Below are 25,188 nucleotides of genomic sequence, written 5' to 3'. Positions count from 1 at the left end.
AGCTGGACCAGGTCAGTTACAGCTGGGGTTGGTGAGAAAACATAGAGGAGGGTAGCTCTCCGGGAACAGGGTTGGATAGAAAACAGAGGAAGGTAGCTCTCCGGGAACAGGGTTGGATAGAAAACAGAGGAGGGTAGCACTCCGGGAACAGGGTTGGAGAGAAAACATAGAGGAGGGTAGCTCTCCGGGAACAGGGTTGGATAGAAAACAGAGGAGGGTAGCACTCCGGGAACAGGGTTGGAGAGAAAACATAGAGGAGGGTAGCTCTCCGGGAACAGGGTTGGATAGAAAACAGAGGAGGGTAGCTCTCCGGGAACAGGGTTGGAGAGAAAACATAGAGGAGGGTAGCTCTCCGGGAACAGGGTTGGATAGAAAACAGAGGAAGGTAGCTCTCCGGGAACAGGGTTGGATAGAAAACATAGAGGAGGGTAGCACTCCGGGAACAGGGTTGGAGAGAAAACATAGAGGAGGGTAGCTCTCCGGGAACAGGGTTGGAGAGAAAACATAGAGGAGGGTAGCTCTCCGGGAACAGGGTTGGAGAGAAAACATAGAGGAGGGTAGCTCTCCGGGAACAGGGTTGGAGAGACAACATAGAAGAAGGTAGCTCTCCGGGAACAGGGTTGGAGAGAAAACATAGAGGAGGGTAGCTCTCCGGGAACAGGGTTGGAGAGAAAACATAGAGGAGGGTAGCTCTCCGGGAACAGGGTTGGAGAGACAGCATAGAGGAAGGTAGCTCTCCGGGAACAGGGTTGGAGAGAAAACATAGAGGAGGGTAGCTCTCCGGGAACAGGGTTGGAGAGAAAACATAGAGGAGGGTAGCTCTCCGGGAACAGGGTTGGAGAGAAAACATAGAGGAGGGTAGCTCTCCGGGAACAGGGTTGGAGAGAAAACATAGAGGAGGGTAGCTCTCCGGGAACAGGGTTGTTTCTTTTTCTGACCCCTGACATACAGTAATTCAGTGTTAGTCTTTATAAACCACAAACAACGTAAGTTGAATTGAGATCTACGTTAGGTTATAATGTCACGTAACATCACATCTGGAGGATCCAGAAATAGGTTGGACAGAATGTCCTCGTCATGTCATGCTCTATCTTCTTTTCCCATCCCCAGATCCCATGTCTTTAACCCCGAAACACCAACCCTAAACCCCCTGTAGACAGTTCTCTACTACCTGTACACTCATAAACACACACGTTCCTTATAATACACTTTCTTCAGGCTGTTGTTACGTACGTTTATAGGGACAACACAAGGGATATGTCTGATGATTTTCAGTAAGGCCTTTTTCAGGGTACCTATCCTTCTCCCCAACCCACATCCCCCTTTCACCTTTTCTTTTAGGACCCTCCCCCACCACCCATACACCCCTCTCAACACACACTGTCAATTCCTCTCCTAATCTGTACAGATGGTGCTTGATTGACCAAACACTAAAGGGCCTTTCCACCCCCTCCTGCCCTGCAGGCCTTTCTTTCTCTTTTGTCCCCTTTCCTCCCTCCTTCCGTACCTCCCTCCCTCTCTCCCTGCTTCCCCGGTCCTGGCTTGTCGGGATCTGCTCTCACATTCCTTTCTCGTTATCCCAGCAGGTTTCAGGAACCATGTTTGTGTTTTCATCTACTATGTTAATAGTTATTCCACCCTCCTGTCCTGTCTAAGATACACAGATCTGCACGAAGGTACACACACACACACACACACACACACACACACATAGATACACAAGTCCTATGATAATTGGTTTTGATGGATCTACAGTTAGTTTTTCATTTTTGCCATTTGACATGTAATATCGCTGACCCTGCTGCTATCTTGGACCCAGTCTGTGTTGCAAAATAGATTTTAACCAAGAGATTTTAGGTTTAACCTTGATAAATCAGGTTTAAAAGAGCATGTAAACACCAGAAACACACAGTAATAGTAAGGCATTCTGGCAGACCAAACAAAACATGGAGTTTTTTCTGTGTAGTTAACAGAAAGTGTGAGTCACAAAGTTTGCCTCTGAAGCGTAGGATAGTGGCCAGCAAGTAAACATTTAGGCTGGAAGCCAGGCAGTGGAGGCCACCACTTATCCCTCTTCTCTGCTCCACCAATCCCCTACTGAAAAAAGCACTTACAGTCGAAGTCGGAAGTTTACATACACCTTATCCAAATACATTTCAACTCAGTTTTTCACAATTCCTGATATTTAATCCCAATACAGATTCCATGTCTTAGGTCAGTTAGGATCACCATTTTATTTTAAGAATGTGAAATGTCAGAATAATAGTAAAGAGAATGATTTATCTCAGCTTTAATTTATTGTATCACAGTCCCAGTGGGTCAGAAGTTTACATATACTCAATTAGTATTTGGTAACATTGCCTTTAAATTGTTTAACTTGGGTCAAATGTTTTGGTTAGCCTTCCACAAGCTTCCCACAGTAAGTTGGGTGAGTTTTGGCCCATTCCTCCTGACAGAGCTGGTGTAACTGAGTCCGGTTTGTAGGCCTCCTTGCTCGCACAGGCTTTTTCAGTTCTGACCACATATTTTCTATGGGATGGAGGTCAGGGTGTTGTGATGGCCACTCAAATATCTTGACTTTGTTGTCCTTAAGCCATTTCGCCACAACTTTGGAAGTATGCTTGAGGTCATTGTCCATTTGGAAGATCCATTTGCGACCAAGTTTTAACTTCCTGACTGATGTCTTGAGATGTTGCTTCAATATATCCACATAATTTTCAATCCACATGATGCCATCTATTTTGTGAAGTCCACCAGTCCCTCCTGCAGCAAAGCACCCCCACAACATGATGTTGCCACCCCAGTGCTTCACAGTTGGGATGGTGTTCTTCGGCTTGCAAGCCTCCCCCTTTTTCCTCCAAACATAACAATGGTCATTATGGCCAAACAGTTCTATTTGTGTTTCATCCGACCAGAGGACATTTCTCCAAAAAGTACGATCTTTGTCCCCATGTGCAGTTGCAAACCGTTGTCTGGCTTTTTTATGGCGGTTTTGGAGCAGTGGCATCTTCCTTGCTGAGCAGCCTTTCAGGTTATGTCGATGTTGGACTCGTTTTACTGTGGATATAGATACTTTTGTACCTGTTTTCTTCAGCATCTTCACATGGTCCTTTGCTGTTGTTCTGGGATTGATTTGCACTTTTCAAACCAAAGTACGTTAATCTCTATCTTTCTGAGCTGTATGACGGCTATGTGGTCCCATGGTGTTTATACTTGCGTACTATTGTTTGTACAGGTGAACGTGGTTCCTTCAGGAGTTTGGAAATTGCTCTTCTTTTGATTTTCCCATGATGTCAAGCAAAGATGCACTGAGTTTGAAGGTAGGCCTTGAAATACATCCACAGGTACACCTCCAATTGACTCAAATGACATCAATTAGAAGCTTCTAAAGCCATGACATAACTTTCTGGAATTTTCCAAGTTGTTTAAAGGCATAGTCAACTTAGTGTATGTAAACTTCTGACCCACTGGAATTGTGATATAGTGAATTATAAGTGAAATAATCTGTCTGTAAAGAATTGTTGGAAAATTACTTGTGTCATGCACAAAGTAGATGTCCCAACGTGACTTGCAAAAACTATAGTTTGTTAATTAACAAGAAATTTGTGGAGTGGTTGAAAAATGAGTTTTAAGGACTCCAACCTAAGTGTATTTAAACTTCCGACAGTCAACTGTACACCTACAGTACTTTAGTGTTGTTGTTCATGGTAGTTTTAATAAACTAAACCAAGTTCATTTTCACTGTATACAATAGCACTATGGGCATTTTTATTTTTGAAGTTGAAGTGATTAAGTCTATAAATATGAACACAAGCTTCTTGATGATCTACATTAAAATGTGCTCACACATCCCTTTTAAGCAGGAAAGAAACGGTCCAAAAAATGATCCATGCAAAGCAATAACTGTGTCTAGTAAACCACCTCTACTCAACCCCAACCTTAAAAAGTAGCATACCGTTTCAAGTATGTGACCTTGTTTTCAATGAGAAGTCAAGAAGAGCAACAATGACTACAATGACCTCTCCCCTAAATCAGGTCACACTCCTAATAACAACCTCTGTGTTGAAGTCACTGTTATTGAGTCACAATTAGTTTCTGTTCCTCCTCTACTGGAAGGTCGTGTTTGGGTGAAGTGTCCTACACTATAGTAAACCCTGTATGTATTTGTAACGGTCTGACCAAGGAGAAAACAGGAACACCACAAGCATTCTGCCAGTCAGCATTTCTTCTCACGTACTATACTGCATCTCCTGGGTGTCTCTGGCTCTGGCTGAAGCAACAAAGGGCTCCAGCTAGCAGGTGTTGGCAGAGCAAAACCTACAGTAACCCCCGACAACTCCCCCACAGAGATTTTACCTCTTTACTACCCTTCCTCCCCCCTCTTCCCCCATCTTGGTGCTGGAACACAAACCTTAACCACAGGAGCCCTTTGGCAAAAGAAGGGGGGAGAAAACAGTCTTTTATCAGGCGGCTTGTTATTGCAATTCATGAGCGAGTGAGACATGCACGTTCACGCCTCCTGCATCACACAAAGACACTCTACCACAGGTGAGGAATGGGTACTGTGTGATTAAGAGGTGCAAGACAATGGTCATCTGTGCATTGGCTTTCATATGGCTAAAGCCATCAGCACCAAATGGGCACCCTGCCGTGGGCAGCAAGGGGCTGGGTGTAAAGGGGGAAGTGCTGCAATGAGGAAAACATACATACCCCATCAGCACCAAATGGGCTCCCTGCCGTGGGCAGCAAGGGGCTGGGTGTAAAGAGGGAAGTGCTGCAATGTGCAAAACATACATACCCCTCCAGCACTAATGAGAGGTTACTATAGTTCAACAAACTGTAGTCCACTACTCCGGTATGCCCCAACACAGAGAATGACCATCTAGACTTACTATTTTAAGAATAGTGCAAATAAAGCCATAAGACTTTGCCAGACATTGTAGTTCTTGGACTTGGAATTACGTACTGGCTATTCCAGTACAGTAGAGGCTTGTTGACCCCAGCTTCTCTCTCTTGGAGACAGCACGGAGGAGCACTAATATAATGGACTTCTATCAGATTTACATAACAGTGGACAAATATGATGCTGTACATTCTGTATCACATGATAACACTGATAACACAGATCTGTGTGTGAGGTCAGTGAAAGGTAATGGCACTGAAAGTAGATCAGAGGGGAAGAAGCGCACATGTTATATTTTATATTTTGAAATTGAAAGGTGTCAACAAGGATTTCATCACACAGCTTTCATCTATTCAGAGAAGTCAGAACAGGGATGACTTCAAGGAAGGGAGGAGGGGAGGATGGAATGGGGCCCAAACACTTGTTTGCCAAAAAGACTAAGGGCTGGATTCAATCCGTATCGCAGAAGATCTGCTTTAAAATGCAAAGGTCATTGAATGCAGTCAATGCAACGGTGGGAACACTGCCTTTAATTATCGGTCCCAGATCTTCAGTGCTATGGATTGAATAGAGCCCTAAACAGACTGGTCTGGTGGACTCGGAGACAGATCTGCACTGTCAATGCAGTGCTGTTTAGTGATGCCACTGCAGAACTGTATAAATATCTTAGCTCAGTAGTATCTTGTGACCTAGTTTAATGGCCATAGTCCACTTTAGGTCTGTATCTCTGTGCACTCACAGTCTGATGATTTACAATGGATATTTTATGACGAATGAATATCACATTATAAAACCTAAGGCAGGTTGAAAACCCCCCCAGATCAGACTGTGAATTACAGATCTAGTCAAATAAATACATTCCCACAAAATCAGATTAAATACGTGATCATGTGTGGTTTGAAACAAGACAGGACATGGACCATACCTCAGCTGGGCTCTCCGAAAAAGGGAGATGGGGGAGGGTTGGTTAATCTGGAGGAGAAGGTGGGAGTAGGCCACTCTTGGTGCTTGCTTCATTGTGCGATGCGGGGTCACCATAGGTCAGAAGTGGTGACTACTGATGATGTCAGCGTTCTGGGATATATAGAGGGACTCCAGTCAGTCTGTCAGACAAACTCGGGTTATTTTCTCTCTGAGACGGAAAACAGGTAAGAATAACCTACTTTTCACTGGCATTTCTAGAGACTTCCTTTCATTGTTTTTACTTCAAATGTCTATCTTTGTATGTTTTTGTTCTTATCTGAGCAAACACATAGGCCGGTATATCTGCGACTTTTGTTCATCAGTTTATTTACTCCAAACAAATGTACGCGAATGCCGCCAATGTAGTTGTTTATTTTATACCCCAACCTTTCCATAAATCCATACCAGTCTCTCAAAATCTGTTTGTGGTATTGTGGCGACATCTAGGTGTAGTTTATACAGTGGGAAAGACATCTAGGTGTAGTTATACAGTGGGAAAGACATCTAGGTGTAGTTATACAGTGGGAAAGACATCTAGGTGTAGTTATACAGTGGGAAAGACATCTAGGTGTAGTTATACAGTGGGAAAGACATCTAGGTGTAGTTATACAGTGGGAAAGACATCTAGGTGTAGTTATACAGTGGGAAAGACATCTAGGTGTAGTTATACAGTGGGAAAGACATCTAGGTGTAGTTATACAGTGGGAAAGACATCTAGGTGTAGTTATACAGTGGGAAAGACATCTAGGTGTAGTTATACAGTGGGAAAGACATCTAGGTGTAGTTATACAGTGGGAAAGACATCCAGCCTACCTTCTGTTTCTGAACCCCATCCAATGCTCAGGACAGATGAATAGAAACAATTGTTATGTTAGTTTACTAATTTAATCAAATGCAGGTCGAGTTTCATCTAAAATGTAAGGCTATCAGTCTTTTTTTCTTGCTGATGTAAAGTCACTAATTGAAGTTGTGTGAAGGCTAGAGAACGCAGAGGGAGCTGTCCACTGTTCACTAACAAAACAGCTGTTGATCATTTATTACAACAATAATAATAGTTTAGGATGGCTTACATTTCACTTGTTTAGCACAGCTCCTGATGAAACCCTAACTGCATAATGCTATGATTTTGTTTGAACTCATAACTAACTCATCATGCAAACCTTTTTATGATGGAGGATATTAAAGGCAGGGTGTTTTGTTGCTAAATGTCCTTCCCTTGCAGCCAACAGTCAAGATGAAACTGTCCATTGCCATTGCCGTGTTGATGCTTGTGTTCGCTGCACACACAGGTATGAAGCCCTACCCTATTAGGCATCCATTACACTTTCACTCTATCTAATCATTTTGTTGCTCATTCCCCTCCCTCAATACTGCCGTCAATACTAACGCATTTTCACTGGTGACACGTGTGTGATGTTTCTCTCTCACACAAATACACAAACGCATGCATACACACATTCACATGTACATGCATGTACACAAACATACAGCCTCACACACACACACACACACACAAATACACTTTATACTAGTCTATACAAATCCATTACTACTGAATACATAAGTCTGGCCTCAAATACAGATAAATTACAAATGTATTATTATGAACACACATGTACTATCTATCTATCTATCTATCTATCTATCTATCTATCTATCTATCTATCTATCTCTCTCTCTCTCTCTCTCTCTCTCTCTCTCTCTCTCTCTCTCTCTCTCTCTCTCTCCTCTCTCTCTCTCTCTCTACCTCTCTCTCTCTGCATGATGAAACCCTCAGTCTATTTATTTTCCTGACTATTTTCCCTTCTCTGTTCATAATTCTAACACTCTGTCCTTCTGTTCATAGTTCTAACACTCTCCCCTTCTGTTCATAGTTCTAACACTCTCCCCTTCTGTTCATAGTTCTAACACTCTCCCCTTCTGTTCATAGTTCTACTCTCCCCTTCTGTTCATAGTTCTACACTCTCCCCTTCTGTTCATAGTTCTACACTCTCCCCTTCTGTTCATAGTTCTACACTCTCCCCTTCTGTTCATAGTTCTACACTCTCCCCTTCTGTTCATAGTTCTACACTCTCCCCTTCTGTTCATAGTTCTACACTCTCCCCTTCTGTTCATAGTTCTACACTCTCCCCTTCTGTTCATAGTTCTACACTCTCCCCTTCTGTTCATAGTTCTACACTCTCACCTTCTGTTCATAGTTCTAACACTTTCCCCTTATGTTCATAGTTCCAATACTCTGTCCTTCTGTTCATAGTTCTACACTCTGTCCTTCTGTTCATAGTTCCAATACTCTGTCCTTCTGTTCATAGTTATAACACTCTCCCCTTCTGTTCATAGTTCTAACACTTTCCCCTTATGTTCATAGTTCCAATACTCTGTCCTTCTGTTCATAGTTCTACACTCTCCCCTTCTGTTCATAGTTCTAACACTCTGTCCTTCTGTTCATAGTTCTAACACTGTCCTTCTGTTCATAGTTCTAACACTCTGTCCTTCTGTTCATAGTTCTAACACTGTCCTTCTGTTCATAGTTCTAACACTGTCCTTCTGTTGATAGTTCTAACAGTCTGTCCTTCTGTTCATAGTTCTACACTCTCCCCTTCTGTTCATAGTTCTACACTCTCCCCTTCTGTTCATAGTTCTACACTCTCACCTTCTGTTCATAGTTCTACACTCTGTCCTTCTGTTCATAGTTCTAACACTGTCCTTCTGTTCATAGTTCTAACACTCTGTCCTTCTGTTCATAGTTCTAACACTGTCCTTCTGTTCATAGTTCTAACACTCTGTCCTTCTGTTCATAGTTCTACACTCTGTCCTTCTGTTCATAGTTCTAACACTCTGTCCTTCTGTTCATAGTTCTAACACTGTCCTTCTGTTCATAGTTCTAACACTCTGTCCTTCTGTTCATAGTTCTACACTCTGTCCTTCTGTTCATAGTTCTAACACTCTGTCCTTCTGTTCATAGTTCTAACACTCTGTCCTTCTGTTGATAGTTCTAACAGTCTGTCCTTCTGTTCATAGTTCTACACTCTCCCCTTCTGTTCATAGTTCTACACTCTGTCCTTCTGTTCATAGTTCTAACACTGTCCTTCTGTTCATAGTTCTAACACTCTGTCCTTCTGTTCATAGTTCTAACACTGTCCTTCTGTTCATAGTTCTAACACTCTGTCCTTCTGTTCATAGTTCTACACTCTGTCCTTCTGTTCATAGTTCTACACTCTGTCCTTCTGTTCATAGTTCTAACACTCTGTCCTTCTGTTCATAGTTCTACACTCTCACCTTCTGTTCATAGTTCTACACTCTGTCCTTCTGTTCATAGTTCTAACACTGTCCTTCTGTTCATAGTTCTAACACTCTGTCCTTCTGTTCATAGTTCTAACACTCTGTCCTTCTGTTGATAGTTCTAACAGTCTGTCCTTCTGTTCATAGTTCTACACTCTCCCCTTCTGTTCATAGTTCTACACTCTCCCCTTCTGTTCATAGTTCTACACTCTCACCTTCTGTTCATAGTTCTACACTCTGTCCTTCTGTTCATAGTTCTACACTCTCACCTTCTGTTCATAGTTCTACACTCTGTCCTTCTGTTCATAGTTCTACACTCTCCCCTTCTGTTCATAGTTCTACACTCTTACCTTCTGTTCATAGTTCTACACTCTCACCTTCTGTTCATAGTTCTAACACTCTGTCCTTCTGTTCATAGTTCTACACTCTCCCCTTCTGTTCATAGTTCCAATACTCTGTCCTTCTGTTCATAGTTCTAATACTCTGTCCTTCTGTTCATAGTTATAACACTCTCCCCTTCTGTTCATAGTTCTAACACTTTCCCCTTATGTTCATAGTTCTAACACTCTGTCCTTCTGTTCATAGTTCTAACACTCTGTCCTTCTGTTCATAGTTCTAACACTGTCCTTCTGTTCATAGTTCTAACACTCTGTCCTTCTGTTCATAGTTCTAACACTCTGTCCTTCTGTTGATAGTTCTAACAGTCTGTCCTTCTGTTCATAGTTCTAACACTGTCCTTCTGTTCATAGTTCTAACACTCTGTCCTTCTGTTCATAGTTCTAACACTCTGTTCTTCTGTTGATAGTTCTAACAGTCTGTCCTTCTGTTCATAGTTCTAACACTGTCCTTCTGTTCATAGTTCTACACTCTCCCCTTCTGTTCATAGTTCTACACTCTCCCCTTCTGTTCATAGTTCTACACTCTCCCCTTCTGTTCATAGTTCTACACTCCCCCCTTCTGTTCATAGTTCTAACACTCTGTCCTTCTGTTCATAGTTCTACACTTTCAGCTTCTGTTCATAGTTCTAACACTCTCCCCTTTTGTTCATAGTTCTAACACTCTCCCCTTCTGTTCATAGTTCTAACACTTTCCCCTTATGTTCATAGTTCTACACTCTCCCCTTCTGTTCATAGTTCTAAAACTCCCCCCTTCTGTTCATAGCTCTAACACTGTCCTTCTGTTCATAGTTCTACACTCTCCCCTTCTGTTCACAGTTCTGACACTCTCCCCTTCTGTTCATAGTTCTACACTCTCCCCTTCTGTTCATAGTTCTACACTCTCCCCTTCTGTTCATAGTTCTAACCCTGCCTCCTTTCTCTCTCTCTACAGAGGCTCAGGAGGCTGAGAAGACAATTGAGGAGCGTTTCACCACCTTCGGCAATCAGATGAAGGAACTAACTGATGACCTGACCGTCAAGACCAAGGACATTTTTGAAAAGATTGGGGACAGCGAGTTCGCCACCAAGACCAAGTACACGCGCACACACACACCCCAAAACATAACCTAACATTAAATGAATTGGAGATCTACATTAGTACTCTGAAATAATTAAAGACTGCAAAGACTCACTGTGTCTGTCTCCCCGTCTCCAGGAACTGGTTCACTGAGCAGTTTGACAAGATGAAGGCCAAGGTTGACGAGACCTTCCCCAAGCAGTAGTAAGCCTGTACACTTCTGACCCTGCCTGTCTAAGACCCCCCACGCCCCCCATCATTCTTCTTGCTCTGTCTTGCCTGGTGACGCGGTTGCTGTGACACTGACACGTGCGTTGTGCCGACAGACACAAAGGTTATATTTCACCTCTCTGAAGAGACTGATGTAATCTCTGTGTAATTGTTATGGCTTGCTTTAATAAACATGGCTTGCTTTAATAACCTGAAAAATAAAGATACATTTGTGATAAAACTATATTTGTGGGTTGTTATATTATGCATTTGATTTGCTACAGTAAGAAGTCAACCTGCTCATTTTTAAAGAGGCCAATAAATCCATGCAATGACAAGTTAGAAGTTATTCTGGACAATGAGTTTGATTGGCAATGATTTTTATTTAACAAGTGTCTCTTCAACTAATAAATGGGGGGCACATCAATCAATCAAATGTATTTATAAAGCCCTTTTTACATCAGCCGATGTCACAAAGTGCTTAACAGACACCCAGCCTAAAACTCCAAACAGCAAGCAACGCAGATGTAGAAGCACCGTTTTATAAGGATATGAAAGACATGAAGACCTGTACACATAATACAGACAGTATGCATAACATTTATAAAAAAACTGCACAAAGACCAAACATTCATTTCGTCACTGTTTCTGATGCATTGTGGGATATGTATGGGATGTTAATGTGGTCAACATGAATGGTCAGCTGACCAGTATGTCACATTGGTTAAAAACATCATGGTGGCCAGAGAAAGAATCAGTGCATTCTGACTGAAAGATACTATACTTAAAAGTAATCTGCAACACATGTAATTTCACATTTTGCCCAGACACTCTGAGATTCAGCAGTAAGACAAGTGTCTGTCAATAGACCCTTTCTTCCATTCAACATGTTGGTTGTGTGCAGCCTTGAAAAGTATCTCCATGAACAATGTTCAATCTCTTGAAACCTCATGTTCCTGTGCTAATATATGTTTCCCCTTAAAAAAGATACAAACTTGTGTCACAATCACAAATGGACTCTGGATTGATGCTGTTATTGAGTTCTCCTTATCAATGAACACTCTGTAATGCAATACAACAGACACACTTTGATGCTCTGGATATCTTGTATCACTCTGGATATCCACACGTCAATAGCTTTACTAAGAGACACTAACCAGGTCAAATAATTCTGCAGAATGAATGAATAGCAGAGAGAGTGTTCTATGAGAGAGAGTGGTCTATGAGAGATGGTGGTCTATGAGAGATAGTGTTCTATGAGAGATAGTGGTCTATCCATCTATGTCAATAGCAGACACCAAAGGGCAATTGGGAGCACGACACTTGCTGCTGGTCCTCCATTTCACAAGGCCGGGCTAAAGGCACTGTTTATTCTGAGTTAATGATTACTATGCTGTCCCTGTTTACTGGAATCTGCTCCTGTGTTTGACCAGAGGTCAAGGGTCAGACGTAGGGGGGTTAGAGGGGGTCCAGGGGGCAAGATGGTTGTGCACCCCACCAGGGAATACTCATATTTTCACCCTATTTTCTGGTGGAGTGTCATGATAGTGGGCAGCTTTAATCTGCTCTCTGTACCCTCTTCTCATAACAACCAACTATTGTGCTGTGTCTGTCGACAGGACCAGAGGTGAAGAGGCGAATGGACAAAGGGAATCAATGGAAAAGCAATAGCAGGAAAACAAGATATGAAAATGACATCCACAGTTGGTCATGTATCAGTGTGACATTCAGCATTATGCTTGAAACTGATGTGATGCAGAGAGAGAAGAGAGAGAGAAGGAGAGAGAGAGAGAGAGAGAGAGAGAGAGAGAGAGAGAGAGAGAGAGAGAGATTTTAAAGTGGACTCCTCTCTTGAGTTCTGATGACTGAGACATTGGGTCTAGTTCAACAGTACTCTATTTCATTGACCTGCTGTCTTCTTAATGGAGCACAGAGATATAAAGACCTGGTCTGAATACTTACAAGCCAACATGTCCACTCGTCTTTATTAAAGGAACTTTGGGCAGCTATCCAGACAATCTTGAAATTGAAAAGATTATGAGAGATTAATGTAACCTTTTGGCAAATGCAAGGATGAAGGTTTAACATGAGAGGCTTTTTTAAATGTGTTGCTAAGAGTTAGTGTTTCTTTTAGGCAAAAGTTGATACTGCAGCAGCGGACACAAGTCATGTATCTTATTTCACAATATTTTTCAAGATATTTTGTGTTAACCATTTTTTTTTAGGTTAAAATAAATTATTTGCCAATGACGTAAAATAATTTAGCTAGGTAAAAAAATATATATATAATCTAAAGGGAATTATCACGTTTCGGTTTTTGCAGTATACCCTGAAAAAACTTTTCGCAGAAGTTAAATAAATAAAGAGTATCGAACCACTGGACGACTTACGACTGACTAACTGATCATCTAAGCCAATCCAATCAGTCCACCACTTCCCACCCAAAAACAGACCATCGGTCAGTGGTCACCAAAACAAGAACAAAGTACACATGCAACCAAGAAAAAGCGCTGTGAGAAGTCCTCTAATTCAAATAAAGTGACTTGATTCCACCAAACAGATTGACAATACTGAGAACAAACACTAAGGTAAAACGCTCCCTAAAATGCTCTTTCACTTACTTTGAATTGTGTATTGACCACCTGTTTTTATACTGGAGGCCAGCTGTTATGAGTGATACCGAAAATATATATATATATACAGAAATATATATACATATCAGTGATATATCATTTGAATCTATTATTAGTTTTGTTTGGGGTGATGAAAAATGTAATGTACTGTTTATTGAATAATTTAATTATATGTAATATCAATTTTATAAGTGAGATGTGTATTTCAGTCTTCCGTCTCATTCTGTTTCTATGACAGATGCCAGGGAAACTGAAGCTAGTTGCTCTCGTCTTGCTCATTCAAGGTGTGGCTGTGCATTTCTTTTATTTTTACTCTCTATCTAGTCTATCCTCCATTGAACTGTTGACATGGACTGGTAGTCTGTTGCCTACTGTAACCTACTGTAACCTCTCTCCTCCATAGCATGTGTGTCCATAGTGGCCCAGATGCCAGCCCCAGGGGACTCTGAATCTGAGGGGGTTCTGCAGAGGGCAACAGAGACATACAGGTACAAACAGACACACAGTCACCATGGCCGACCATGCCGTTTTAAGGATAAGGGTAAAAGGCGTGCGCTCAGTGGATGCTGCTTCCAACTGATTTATTCTTGTGTGTGTGTCTTACAGGGCAGCCAAAGTTAAAGCCCAGAGAATAAGAGAGGCGGTGCAGGCCTTTGCTGGTGCGTACTACGAGGACCACATCAAACCAGTGGCTGATCCCTACATGGACTGGGCCTCAGCCTCCACCAGTTCCTTCTGGGACAGAGTCAAGGAGAAGATCGACCAGTACAGACCCATCTAATGGCACCTGAATCTAAGGCAGACAAACACCCACCCAGCTCACTGCCAGCACATGTATTCATGCAAGGTGATTCTAGAGCTGATTCTATGTTCATATGCACTAGGGATTACAACTAGAAGAGCGTGTGAACAATGCTGTATGATTTGACCGGTGAATGAGGACACCCATTTACTGGTGTTTCACTAACCTCAGCACAAGGGTTGTGATAGTATTAAACCTGCCATAGAGTGTATTAGTAATCATACCGTTTTGGCTCACATATTGCATCTGAGTAAGTCAATTAACTATTGTGAACCACCAAAATGAATTCAAACTAAATTAAAAAATTTAAAAAAACATTTAATTGTACCATTATAGTGTTGTGCCTTTTCATTACATTTCCCTTGACACGGTCTACACTCCTCACATTCATCAATCTCTGAACTGAATGAAGTAGAACGCTGAGAGAGACTGAGAATACATTTTAGAAAGGCAGAGAGAAAGCAACAGGGAATGACAAAGAGGGAGAGAAAGAATGAGACAGAAAGAAAGAGACAGATGGACAGACAGACAGAGACATCAGTGATGGGAGGGACATCTACAGACTGTGCTGAAATCGGAGTGTTATCTCGGTGAGAGTTGACAGTTGAGATACAAGGTTCAGCAGGGGTGTCTGAGTGGAGGGGAGATGTATGTGACCTGCAGGACGTTTCTCTCAGCTCTCTCTGTGTGGACTGCAGACAGACAGACAGACAGACAGACAGACAGACAGACAGACAGACAGACAGACAGACAGACAGACAGACAGACAGACAGACAGACAGACAGACAGACAGACAGACAGACAGACAGACAGACAGACAGACAGACAGACAGACAGACAGACAGACAGACAGACAGACAGAGACATCAGTGATGGGAGTGATAGCTACAGACTGTGCTGAAATCAGAGTGTTATCTCGGTGAGAGTTGACAGTTGAGATACAAGGTTCAGCAGGGGTGTCTGGCTGGAGGGGAGATGTGTGTGACCTGCAGGACGTTTCTCTCAGCTCTCTCTGTGTGGACTGCAGACATCGATCCAGGAACACAGTCAACACACTCAGGGCTCTGTTTCATTCAATCAAAACCATAATCTGGCTAACTGGGATACATGAAACACATTCATATAGACAGTGAGAATGGACCGAGAATAGACAGCCTGAATAAGCCATTGAGATGATTTTTGTTAGACATTGGGAAGAGTGTTTTGTTGTTGAGTTCGTGAATTCTGAATGTGTGCAAGAATACAGATTTTCAATTAGTTACATAGAGGCAGTCAAACATACTGGTTTATGTTCCACACAAATGTTGACAAATCAATTATGGAAAACTTTCAGACACAGTTATAATGCTTAACAAGATCCTTCATTCAAAAAAGATCTACTTCATGCACTGATATGCAAACGTTTTTGAGGAGAATTGAGGCTTTCCTTCGTATGCAGAATAGGGCATTGCAGCATAAATAGATTTCAGAAACCAATCCAAGTGATAATCTGGATGCATTGCATCACCTGTCTCAAGTGCAATGGACTTTGTGTAGGCGAACGAGTGTGTGGATGTTTGTCCTATAGGTACAGTGGGTTCTGGTGTGTCTGGTGCGTGGGTGTGTGTGCGTGCGTGCGTGCGTGCGTGCGTGTGTTCGTGTAGGTGTTTGTGTGTGTGCGTACCTGTGTGCATACTCATTAGATGACGTTTGTTTACTCTCCTCACTATATCATGGTGTCTACTTTCAGATTGCTTTACAGACAACTCAGCCACCAAAGGAGACTGTCATTTAATTCACTGGGATCTGTACACCCACTACAACAGGAGGTCATCTTTTTCTCTCTCTCTTCTCAACTTTTATACATATGTTATTTCAATGCTCTAGTAATCTAAAAATATACATGTATTCATGTATAATTTATTTATATTCTCATGCATTTTAAGATGCATTGTCCTTTCCTATCAGTTATAAACAGCTCAACAGTTTCATTGATGCCTAATCAGAAAGGTGTGATTTGTAGTCTAATAAATAGACAGGCATTGCATTTAACTTCATCTAAATAATGCATATAAATTCCTATTGTGTTTGTTTTTTTCTTTCAGAAATGAACGGAAAGTTGGCATTAGCCTTAGTGCTTGCACTCCAAGGTAAGACCGAGAACCTGCAACACACACCCTGCAGAACTCAAACCAGATTAGTGTTTTTTCATCAGAAATGAATGCCTATAGGTAGCTTCATGTGCGTGTAAAATAGTGTTTAATGTTCTCAGATGATTAACTCATAGATTTTAGATGTGTATTAAAATTTTAGTTTTTTGGCAAAAACACTGTTTATCCATTGTTTAGCTGGAATGGAAGGTTCGTATCCTGTATACTTGACTGGGATATGTGGCTGTCTCAACTAGTTAGCTTAAAATGGATTAGAGCATCTGTTAAATGCCAAAAATGTCAAATATAAACATTTTACATACAGATCTCATATTACTGTGTTGAATTTTTTTTGTAAAAAATAATTACCATATATTGATGTCACAAATGTATAATTTGTACAGCTCTTTATAAAAAATGTATCTATTTGTCACATTTGACTGTGTAAAACCTGGCTGTAATACAACTTCTTTCTGTGGGAGAGATGATATAACATTTAGTTAAAAACCGTGATTAATTGTCTCTGAAATGAAATCCTCGTGATATTTGAAACAAAGACATGGCTGTCATTGAACAACCCCATGCCATGATTAGACAAAAACGATCTCTTCCATAATGTCTTTAAACAATAAAGGCAAATTTACCAACATTTATGAAAATGGATATATAGTGTTCATTCCAGCCGTTTATACAACAGAAGGTAATAGCTACCTTTGACCTCCAGCTGTGAACATGTCAGTGACAGTGAGAGAACATGTCAGCCAACAGGAATGCATAGCACAGTTAGTTGTATGTTTATCTGAGAGGTGATAGGCTTTGAACTGTGATGGACTTGTGGAGGTGATCGACCGACCACGTTGAGCAGTGACACTATGGGCATCAGACCCCACTGCTACACAATCTGCAGGGATAAGAGAGACCTCATATGTCCGGTTGAAATGGCCTTTGATTATTTCAGCCGAGTTTACTCATCATGAGAGGGATCAAACCAAGTGACCAAACTATCTCCATTACACAGACACTAAATCAACTTTACTCACACACACTGCCTGTTTATGCGAAGCATTTTACTATATTAGGGTTATTTTGTGGCTATAGTTCGTCCAGTGGTTTTAGATACTGTATAACAGCAGTCAATCAAGTCAAGCAAGTGCAATTAATTAATAAATACTATCTCTTCCCTGTCTCCCCTCCAGTCTCTGTGTGCCTGTGTCAAGTACCAGAGCCAGACAAGGAGCTGGTGGAGAAGTATGAGGCCATGAAGTCTGTGTTCTACAAGAGGCTGATGAACGCCTACGGCAAGGTGCAGGCTGCTGTGGGGCCTATGACTGAGAACCTGGGCCAGGGCCAGGGCCAGGCTGTCAAAGACTACATCGAGGAGCTGCAGGGCAACCCCAAATTCCTGAGCGGTGTCAAGATTGGATCGTGAGTGCCCCACCGCGACACAACCAAGTTAACTTGTCGCGTCGATCCAGTCAGTCTGTCGATGTCCTTCTGTTGTCCTGCTTGTTTGTGTGTCTATCCGTCTGTCTGATTTACTGTCGGTTCTTCTGTCTATCCGTCCATAACTTTGAAATAGGATTTCAAATGATTATAGGATCTTAGATGCTGGCCCTTCATGCCTATCAACATGTTACCTAGATATTTGACCATTCTTTATTAGACGTTACCCACGGGACACATCAGAACTTAAAATACAATTTAAGGTATTTCAATTAGATTTCACTACATTTCAAAACAAGTATTCAGATCATCTTTATTTTTAAAAACAAGTAGTTGGAAATACACTTGGAAAGTATTTCAAGTTACTGATATACACTGGCTCAGATACACTCCGATGCATTTAACCCAGGTATTTGAAATACAGGTATTTGAAGACTATTTGTTTTAGTTCTCAAATAAACATTCAAATACTCAAATAAAAGTACTTGTTTTGGGCTGTGTATTTCAGAATACTCAAATACACAGATATAAAAATACAAATGCTAAAATACACATGTATTTGAACCCAAGTCTGGGACACATAGGATGGCTGTTAACCTATGACACACTGACATCTCCTCCTGTCTCTGTGTGTGTGTTGTCCAGTGGTCTGGCCCAGGAAGCAGCACCCTTGGTGGACAAGGCCCGTATGGCCGGCCTGGGTCTGTACGGACACTATGTGCGCCCCCATGTCGGCACCTACCTGGACGAGGCCATCAACTCCATCAAGGTTTACCTCGACAAAGTCCTACCCGCTGAGGAATGAGCCCTAGATAGCTTCCGTCGCATCGGACCGCCCCACACGCTTGTACCTTTCCACACAGGGCCTGGCTCTGCTTTAGCTGTGCTCCTGATACATGTATTAAATGCTAGAGGGGGGAAATACCTGAAGGTGATTGAGAAGAGAAATGCACAATGCAAAACGCATCCCCTCCCGGTTTCTATGTCAACACTTTCCTAGACATGACTGTTCAAAGGGAAACAAAGGTCAAAGCATGCTAGATAGGAAGATTGACATCTCGCAAGAGCTTTAACATTCATTCAACATTGTGCATGTATATAACTACGTGTTTGATACTCTAACAGGAGTGTGTGTGTGTGTGTTTGTGTTTGTGTTCAATAAAGATCTGAAATTTGAAACTCGACTGATACTTGTGCATCATGTTAAATTAGGGATAATGGTGCAGAAACATTTTTACTCATCCATATGAATAATAATATCATGAACCAGATTTTTCTTTAAATACCACAAGTGAGAAATGTTGATCAAACTGCTTAATTGTTTAATTATTAAGAAGTTATGGATGGCACTTTATTTTAGGTTAAAGAAATTATGTACTTATTATTATTATTCATTATTTACATGGTAACATGGTAAATACAGAATAACAACCTATAAAAACATGTTTCTTTGGAATTAATTAAAACAAGCACCATTTGGTACCAAGTGGTTAAAGCTGCATTTTGAGATTTTAAAAACACACAACAAAACTGAAGCCCGTCATTTGTTTTTATTGAGAAGAGAACAGGACAGAACAGAGGTGAGCAGAACAGAACAGTACAGGCCAGAACAGATGAGAATAGGACAGAACATGACAGAACAGATGAGAACAGGACAGAACAGAGGAGAGCAGAACAGAACAGTACAGGCCAGAACAGATGAGAACAGGACAGAACATGACAGAACAGATGAGAACAGGACAGAACAGAGGAGAGCAGAACAGAACAGTACAGGCCAGAACAGATGAGAATAGGACAGAACATGACAGAACAGATGAGAACAGGACAGAACAGAGGAGAGCAGAACAGAACAGTACAGGCCAGAACAGATGAGAATAGGACTGAACATGACAGAACAGATGAGGACAGAACAGAGGAGAGCAGAACAGAACAGTACAGGCCAGAACAGATGAGAATAGGACAGAACATGACAGAACAGATGAGAACAGGACAGAACAGAGGAGAGCAGAACAGAACAGTACAGGCCAGAACAGATGAGAATAGGACAGAACATGACAGAACAGATGAGAACAGGACAGAACAGAGGTGAGCAGAACAGAACAGTACAGGCCAGAACAGATGAGAATAGGACAGAACATGACAGAACAGATGAGAACAGGACAGAACAGAGGAGAGCAGAACAGAACAGTACAGGCCAGAACAGATGAGAATAGGACAGAACATGACAGAACAGATGAGAACAGGACAGAACAGAGGAGAGCAGAACAGAACAGTACAGGCCAGAACAGATGAGAATAGGACAGAACATGACAGAACAGATGAGAACAGGACAGAACAGAGGAGAGCAGAACAGAACAGTACAGGCCAGAACAGATGAGAATAGGACAGAACATGACAGAACAGATGAGAACAGGACAGAACAGAGGTGAGCAGAACAGAACAGTACAGGCCAGAACAGATGAGAATAGGACAGAACATGACAGAACAGATGAGAACAGGACAGAACAGAGGTGAGCAGAACAGAACAGTACAGGCCAGAACAGATGAGAATAGGACAGAACATGACAGAACAGATGAGAACAGGACAGAACAGAGGTGAGCAGAACAGAACAGTACAGGCCAGAACAGATGAGAATAGGACAGAACATGACAGAACATGACAGAACAGATGAGAACAGGACAGATGAGAAAAGGACAGAACATGACAGAACAGAGGAGAACAGGACAGAACATGACAGAACAGAGGAGAACAGGACAGATGAGAAAAGGACAGATGTGACCAGGACAGAACATGACAGAACAGAGGAGAACAGGATATATCAGAACAGGATAGAACATGACAGGACAGAACATGACAGATGAGAACAGGACATATGAGAACAGGACAGAACATGACAGGACAGATGTGAACAGGACAGAACATGACAGAATAGAGGAGAACAGGACATATGAGAACAGGACAGAACATGACAGGACAGATGTGAACAGGACAGAACATGACAGAATAGAGGAGAACAGGACAGATGAGAACAGGACAGAACATGACAGGACAGAAGAGAACAGGACAGAACATGACAGGACAGAAGAGAACAGGACAGAACATGACAGAACAGAGGAGAACAGGACATATGAGAACAGGACAGAACATGACAGGACAGAGGAGAACAGGACAGATGTGAACAGGACAGAACATGACAGAATAGAGGAGAACAGGACAGATGAGAACAGGACAGAACATGACAGGACAGAAGAGAACAGGACAGAACATGACAGGACAGAAGAGAACAGGACAGAACATGACAGAACAGAGGAGAACAGGACATATGAGAACAGGACAGAACATGACAGGACAGATGAGAACAGGACAGAACATGACAGAACAGAGGAGAACAGGACATATGAGAACAGGACAGAACATGACAGGACAGATGAGAACAGGACAGAACATGACAGGACAGATGAGAACAGGACAGAACATGACAGAACAGAGGAGAACAGGACAGATGAGAACAGGACAGTTGAGAACAGGACAGACGAGAACAGGACAGATGTCAACATGACAGAACAGATGAGAACAGGACAGATGAGAACATTACAGATGAAAACAGGACAGAACATGACAGAACAGAGGAGAACAGGACAGATGAGAAACAGGACAGAACAGATGAGAACAGGACAGATGAGAACAGGACAGAACAGATGTGAACAGGACAGATGAAAACAGGACAGGACAGATGTGAACAGGACAGAACATGACAGAACAGAGGAGAACAGGACAGATGAGAAACAGGACAGAACAGATGAGAACAGGACAGATGAGAACAGGACAGAACAGATGTGAACAGGACAGATGAGAACAGGACAGAACAGATGTGAACAGGACAGATGAAAACAGGACAGGACAGATGTGAACAGGACAGAACATGACAGAACAGAGGAGAACAGGACAGATGTGAACAGGACAGAACATGACAGAACAGAGGAGAACAGGACAGATGTGAACAGGACAGATGAGTACAGGACAGAACATGACAGAACAGAGGAGAACAGGACAGATGTGAACAGGACAGAGGAGAACAGGACAGATGAGAAACAGGACAGAACAGATGAGAACAGGACAGATGAGAACAGGACAGAACAGATGTGAACAGGACAGATGAGAACAGGACAGAACAGATGTGAACAGGACAGATGAAAACAGGACAGGACAGAACATGACAGAACAGAGAACAGAGGAGAACAGGACAGATGGAACAGGACAGAACATGACAGAACAGAGGAGAACAGGACAGATGTGAACAGGACAGATGAGTACAGGACAGAACATGACAGAACAGAGGAGAACAGGACAGATGTGAACAGGACAGAGGAGAACAGGACAGAACAGGACAGAACAGAGGAGAACAGGACAGATGTGAACAGGACAGAACATGACAGAACAGAGGAGAACAGGACAGATGTGAACAGGACAGATGAGAACAGGACAGAACATGACAGAACAGAGGAGAACAGAACAGAGGAGAACAGGACAGATGTGAACAGGACAGAACAGGACAGATATGAACAGGACAGAACAGGGGAGAACAGAGGAGAACAGGACAGATGTGAACAGGACAGAGGAGAACAGAACAGAACAGGACAGAACAGAGGAGAACAGGACAGATGTGAACAGGACAGAACATGACAGAACAGAGGAGAACAGGACAGATGTGAACAGGACAGATGTGAACAGGACAGAACATGACAGAACAGAGGAGAACAGGACAGATGTGAACAGGACAGAGGAGAACAGGACAGAACATGACAGAACAGAGGAGAACAGGACAGATGTGAACAGGACAGAACATGACAGAACAGAGGAGAACAGGACAGATGTGAACAGGACAGATGAGAACAGGACAGAACATGACAGAACAGAGGAGAACAGGACAGATGTAAACAGGACAGATGTGAACAGGACAGATGTGAACAGGACAGAACATGACAGAACAGAGGAGAACAGGACAGATGTGAACAGGACAGATGTGAACAGGACAGAACATGACAGAACAGAGGAGAACAGGACAGATGTGAACAGGACAGATGAGAACAGGACAGAACATGACAGAACAGAGGAGAACAGGACAGATGTGAACAGGACAGATGTGAACAGGACAGAACAGGACAGAACAGAGGAGAACAGGACAGATGTAAACAGGACAGATGTAAACAGGACAGATGTGAACAGGACAGATGAGAACAGGACAGAACATGGCAGAACAGAGGAGAACAGGACAGATGTGAACAGGACAGATGTGAACAGGACAGAACAGGACAGAACAGAGGAGAACAGGACAGATGTAAACAGGACAGATGTAAACAGGACAGATGTGAACAGGACAGATGAGAACAGGACAGAACATGACAGAACAGATGAGAACAGGACAGATGTGAACAGGACAGAACATGACAGGACAGAGGAGAACAGGACAGATGTGAACAGGACAGATGTGAACAGGACAGAACATGACAGAACAGAGGAGAACAGGACAGATGTGAACAGGACAGAACATGACAGAACATGACAGAACAGAGGAGAACAGGACAGATGTGAACAGGACAGAACAGGACAGAACATGACAGAACAGAGGAGAACAGGACAGATGTGAACAGGACAGATGTGAACAGGACAGAACATGACAGAACAGAGGAGAACAGGACAGATGTGAACAGGACAGAACATGACAGGATAGAGGAGAACAGGACAGATGAGAATACCCATACTAACATACTGTATACTATATACTTTGAGACTTTTGTAAAAACATTTTTTTTGTCAAAGTGATTTACAAATGTTCCCTCAGTTTACCACCACTACCATGCTTACCAGAGACTTGTGTGACTGACAGTAGGGTTGGGTGATTTTAAGATTGCATCTTCTATCAACGATATTTGACAACCATTGATGGTGACGACATTGTAATGTCACAAACGATTAGCATATGTAAATTTGACTGCACCTCCAGAGTCCGGCAGCTGACAACAGAGCAGTGGAGTGAGCACACAGCAGGGTGTCATGCCAAATGGCCCATTCCCTATTTGCCATAGCAAAATACATTTCAATACATATGCGATAGTTGGACTATTAACATAATGCAAGAGACCAATGTAGATACACACAATACCCCATAATGTCAAAAGTGGAATTAGGTTTAACACCATTATGTTCACCCAGAACAGCAAACTCAGCAAGATGATGGACTTGTAAATGTTGACAGAGGTTTGTCCATACTTGGCCCTGATTATCTTTTTGCGTATTCTGCAAGTGACCGCTCAGGTCTGCTGGCTCACCTTAATAATTCGGCCTGAAACCGAAGAACTGCCAAACAGTCAAAGCATGGTGGTGGAGCCTGGTGTGGGCAGCATAATGGTGTGGGGATATTTTTCATTGTCAGGGACTGGGAAACTGGTCAGAATTGAAGGAATGATGGATGGTGCTAAATACAGTGAAATTCTTGAGGGAAACCTGTTTCAGTCTCCAGAGATTTGAGACAGGGACGGAGGTTCACCTTCCAGCAGGACAATGACCCTAAGCATACTGCTAAAGCAACACTTGAGTGGTTTAAGGGGAAACATTTAAATGTCTTGTAATGGCCTAGTCAAAGGCCAGACCTCAACCCAATTCAGAATCTGTGGTATGACTTAAAGATTGCTCTACACCAGTGTAACCCATCCTACTTGAAGGAGAGGTAAAAATCTGTCGTTCTGCCCCTGAACAAATCAAATCAAATCAAATCAACTTTTATTTGTCACATACACATGGTTAGCAGATGTTAATGCGAGTGTAGCGAAATGCTTGTGCTTCTAGTTCCGACAATGCAGTAATAACCAACAAGTAATCTAACTAACAATTCCTAAACTACTGTCTTATACACAGTGTAAGGGGATAAAGAATATGTACATAAGAATATATGAATGAGTCATGGTACAGAGCAGCATAGGCAAGATACAGTAGATGGTATCGAGTACAGTATATACATATAAGATGAGTATGTAAACAAAGTGGCATAGTTAAAGTGGCTAGTGATACATGTATTACATAAGGATGCAGTCGATGATATAGAGTACAGTATATACGTATGCATATGAGATGAATAATGTAGGGTAAGTAACATTATATAAGGTAGCATTGTTTAAAGTGACTAGTGATATATTTACATCATTCCCATCAATTCCCATTATTAAAGTGGCTGGAGTTGAGTCAGTGTCAGTGTGTTGGCAGCGGCCACTCAATGTTAGTGGTGGCTGTTTAACAGTCTGATGGCCTTGAGATAGAAGCTGTTTTTCAGTCTCGGTCCCAGCTTTGATGCACCTGTACTGACCTCGCCTTC

General features: G+C 42.2%; 3 protein-coding genes and 1 long non-coding RNA gene across 4 annotated transcripts; all 4 read left to right on the top strand.

Moving 5' to 3' along the window:
• The first annotated feature begins 458 nt into the window (after nucleotides 1-458).
• On the top strand, nucleotides 459-876 carry LOC127914259 (uncharacterized). The gene is made up of 3 exons (XR_008087844.1): nucleotides 459-557; nucleotides 601-686; nucleotides 730-876. It is a non-coding gene; the product is annotated as an uncharacterized LOC127914259 (long non-coding RNA).
• Nucleotides 877-5,895: 5,019 nt separating this feature from the next.
• On the top strand, nucleotides 5,896-11,054 carry LOC118364623 (apolipoprotein C-I). Its single transcript, XM_035746323.2, has 4 exons — nucleotides 5,896-6,051; nucleotides 7,089-7,155; nucleotides 10,475-10,616; nucleotides 10,739-11,054. The coding sequence occupies exons 2-4, from the start codon at nucleotides 7,101-7,103 to the stop codon at nucleotides 10,803-10,805; spliced, it is 264 nt and encodes an 87-aa protein (XP_035602216.1). The 5' UTR covers nucleotides 5,896-6,051; nucleotides 7,089-7,100; the 3' UTR covers nucleotides 10,806-11,054.
• Nucleotides 11,055-13,247: 2,193 nt separating this feature from the next.
• LOC118364092 (uncharacterized) lies at nucleotides 13,248-14,572 on the top strand. Its single transcript, XM_035745330.2, has 4 exons — nucleotides 13,248-13,398; nucleotides 13,682-13,727; nucleotides 13,847-13,931; nucleotides 14,050-14,572. Exons 2-4 carry the CDS (start codon nucleotides 13,682-13,684, stop codon nucleotides 14,222-14,224), a joined length of 306 nt encoding a protein of 101 aa, XP_035601223.2. The 5' UTR covers nucleotides 13,248-13,398; the 3' UTR covers nucleotides 14,225-14,572.
• A 1,362-nt stretch (nucleotides 14,573-15,934) lies between these two features.
• LOC118364622 (uncharacterized) lies at nucleotides 15,935-18,997 on the top strand. The gene is made up of 4 exons (XM_035746322.2): nucleotides 15,935-16,054; nucleotides 16,331-16,375; nucleotides 17,572-17,800; nucleotides 18,464-18,997. The coding sequence occupies exons 2-4, from the start codon at nucleotides 16,333-16,335 to the stop codon at nucleotides 18,621-18,623; spliced, it is 432 nt and encodes a 143-aa protein (XP_035602215.1). The 5' UTR covers nucleotides 15,935-16,054; nucleotides 16,331-16,332; the 3' UTR covers nucleotides 18,624-18,997.
• The last annotated feature ends 6,191 nt before the right edge of the window (nucleotides 18,998-25,188 follow it).

The sequence above is a fragment of the Oncorhynchus keta genome, chromosome 31 (genome assembly GCF_023373465.1).
Source record: "Oncorhynchus keta strain PuntledgeMale-10-30-2019 chromosome 31, Oket_V2, whole genome shotgun sequence".
NCBI lineage: Eukaryota > Metazoa > Chordata > Actinopteri > Salmoniformes > Salmonidae > Oncorhynchus > Oncorhynchus keta.
The sequence above is the reverse complement of the archived record's forward strand: the minus strand, read 5'-3'. Positions and strand labels throughout refer to the sequence as shown.

Excerpts from the sequence above, each read along its gene's own strand:
- LOC118364623 (XM_035746323.2), top strand. The coding sequence starts at position 7,101 with ATGAAACTGTCCATTGCCATTGCCGTGTTGATGCTTGTGTTCGCTGCA. Across the intron at positions 7,156-10,474 it reads TGTGTTCGCTGCACACACAG|AGGCTCAGGAGGCTGAGAAG; the intron begins GTATGAAGCCCT and ends CTCTCTCTACAG. Across the intron at positions 10,617-10,738 it reads GAGTTCGCCACCAAGACCAA|GAACTGGTTCACTGAGCAGT; the intron begins GTACACGCGCAC and ends CCCCGTCTCCAG.
- LOC118364092 (XM_035745330.2), top strand. The coding sequence starts at position 13,682 with ATGCCAGGGAAACTGAAGCTAGTTGCTCTCGTCTTGCTCATTCAAG. Across the intron at positions 13,728-13,846 it reads TCTCGTCTTGCTCATTCAAG|CATGTGTGTCCATAGTGGCC; the intron begins GTGTGGCTGTGC and ends TCTCCTCCATAG. Across the intron at positions 13,932-14,049 it reads AGGGCAACAGAGACATACAG|GGCAGCCAAAGTTAAAGCCC; the intron begins GTACAAACAGAC and ends TGTGTCTTACAG.
- LOC118364622 (XM_035746322.2), top strand. The coding sequence starts at position 16,333 with ATGAACGGAAAGTTGGCATTAGCCTTAGTGCTTGCACTCCAAG. Across the intron at positions 16,376-17,571 it reads CTTAGTGCTTGCACTCCAAG|TCTCTGTGTGCCTGTGTCAA; the intron begins GTAAGACCGAGA and ends TCTCCCCTCCAG. Across the intron at positions 17,801-18,463 it reads AGCGGTGTCAAGATTGGATC|TGGTCTGGCCCAGGAAGCAG; the intron begins GTGAGTGCCCCA and ends TGTGTTGTCCAG.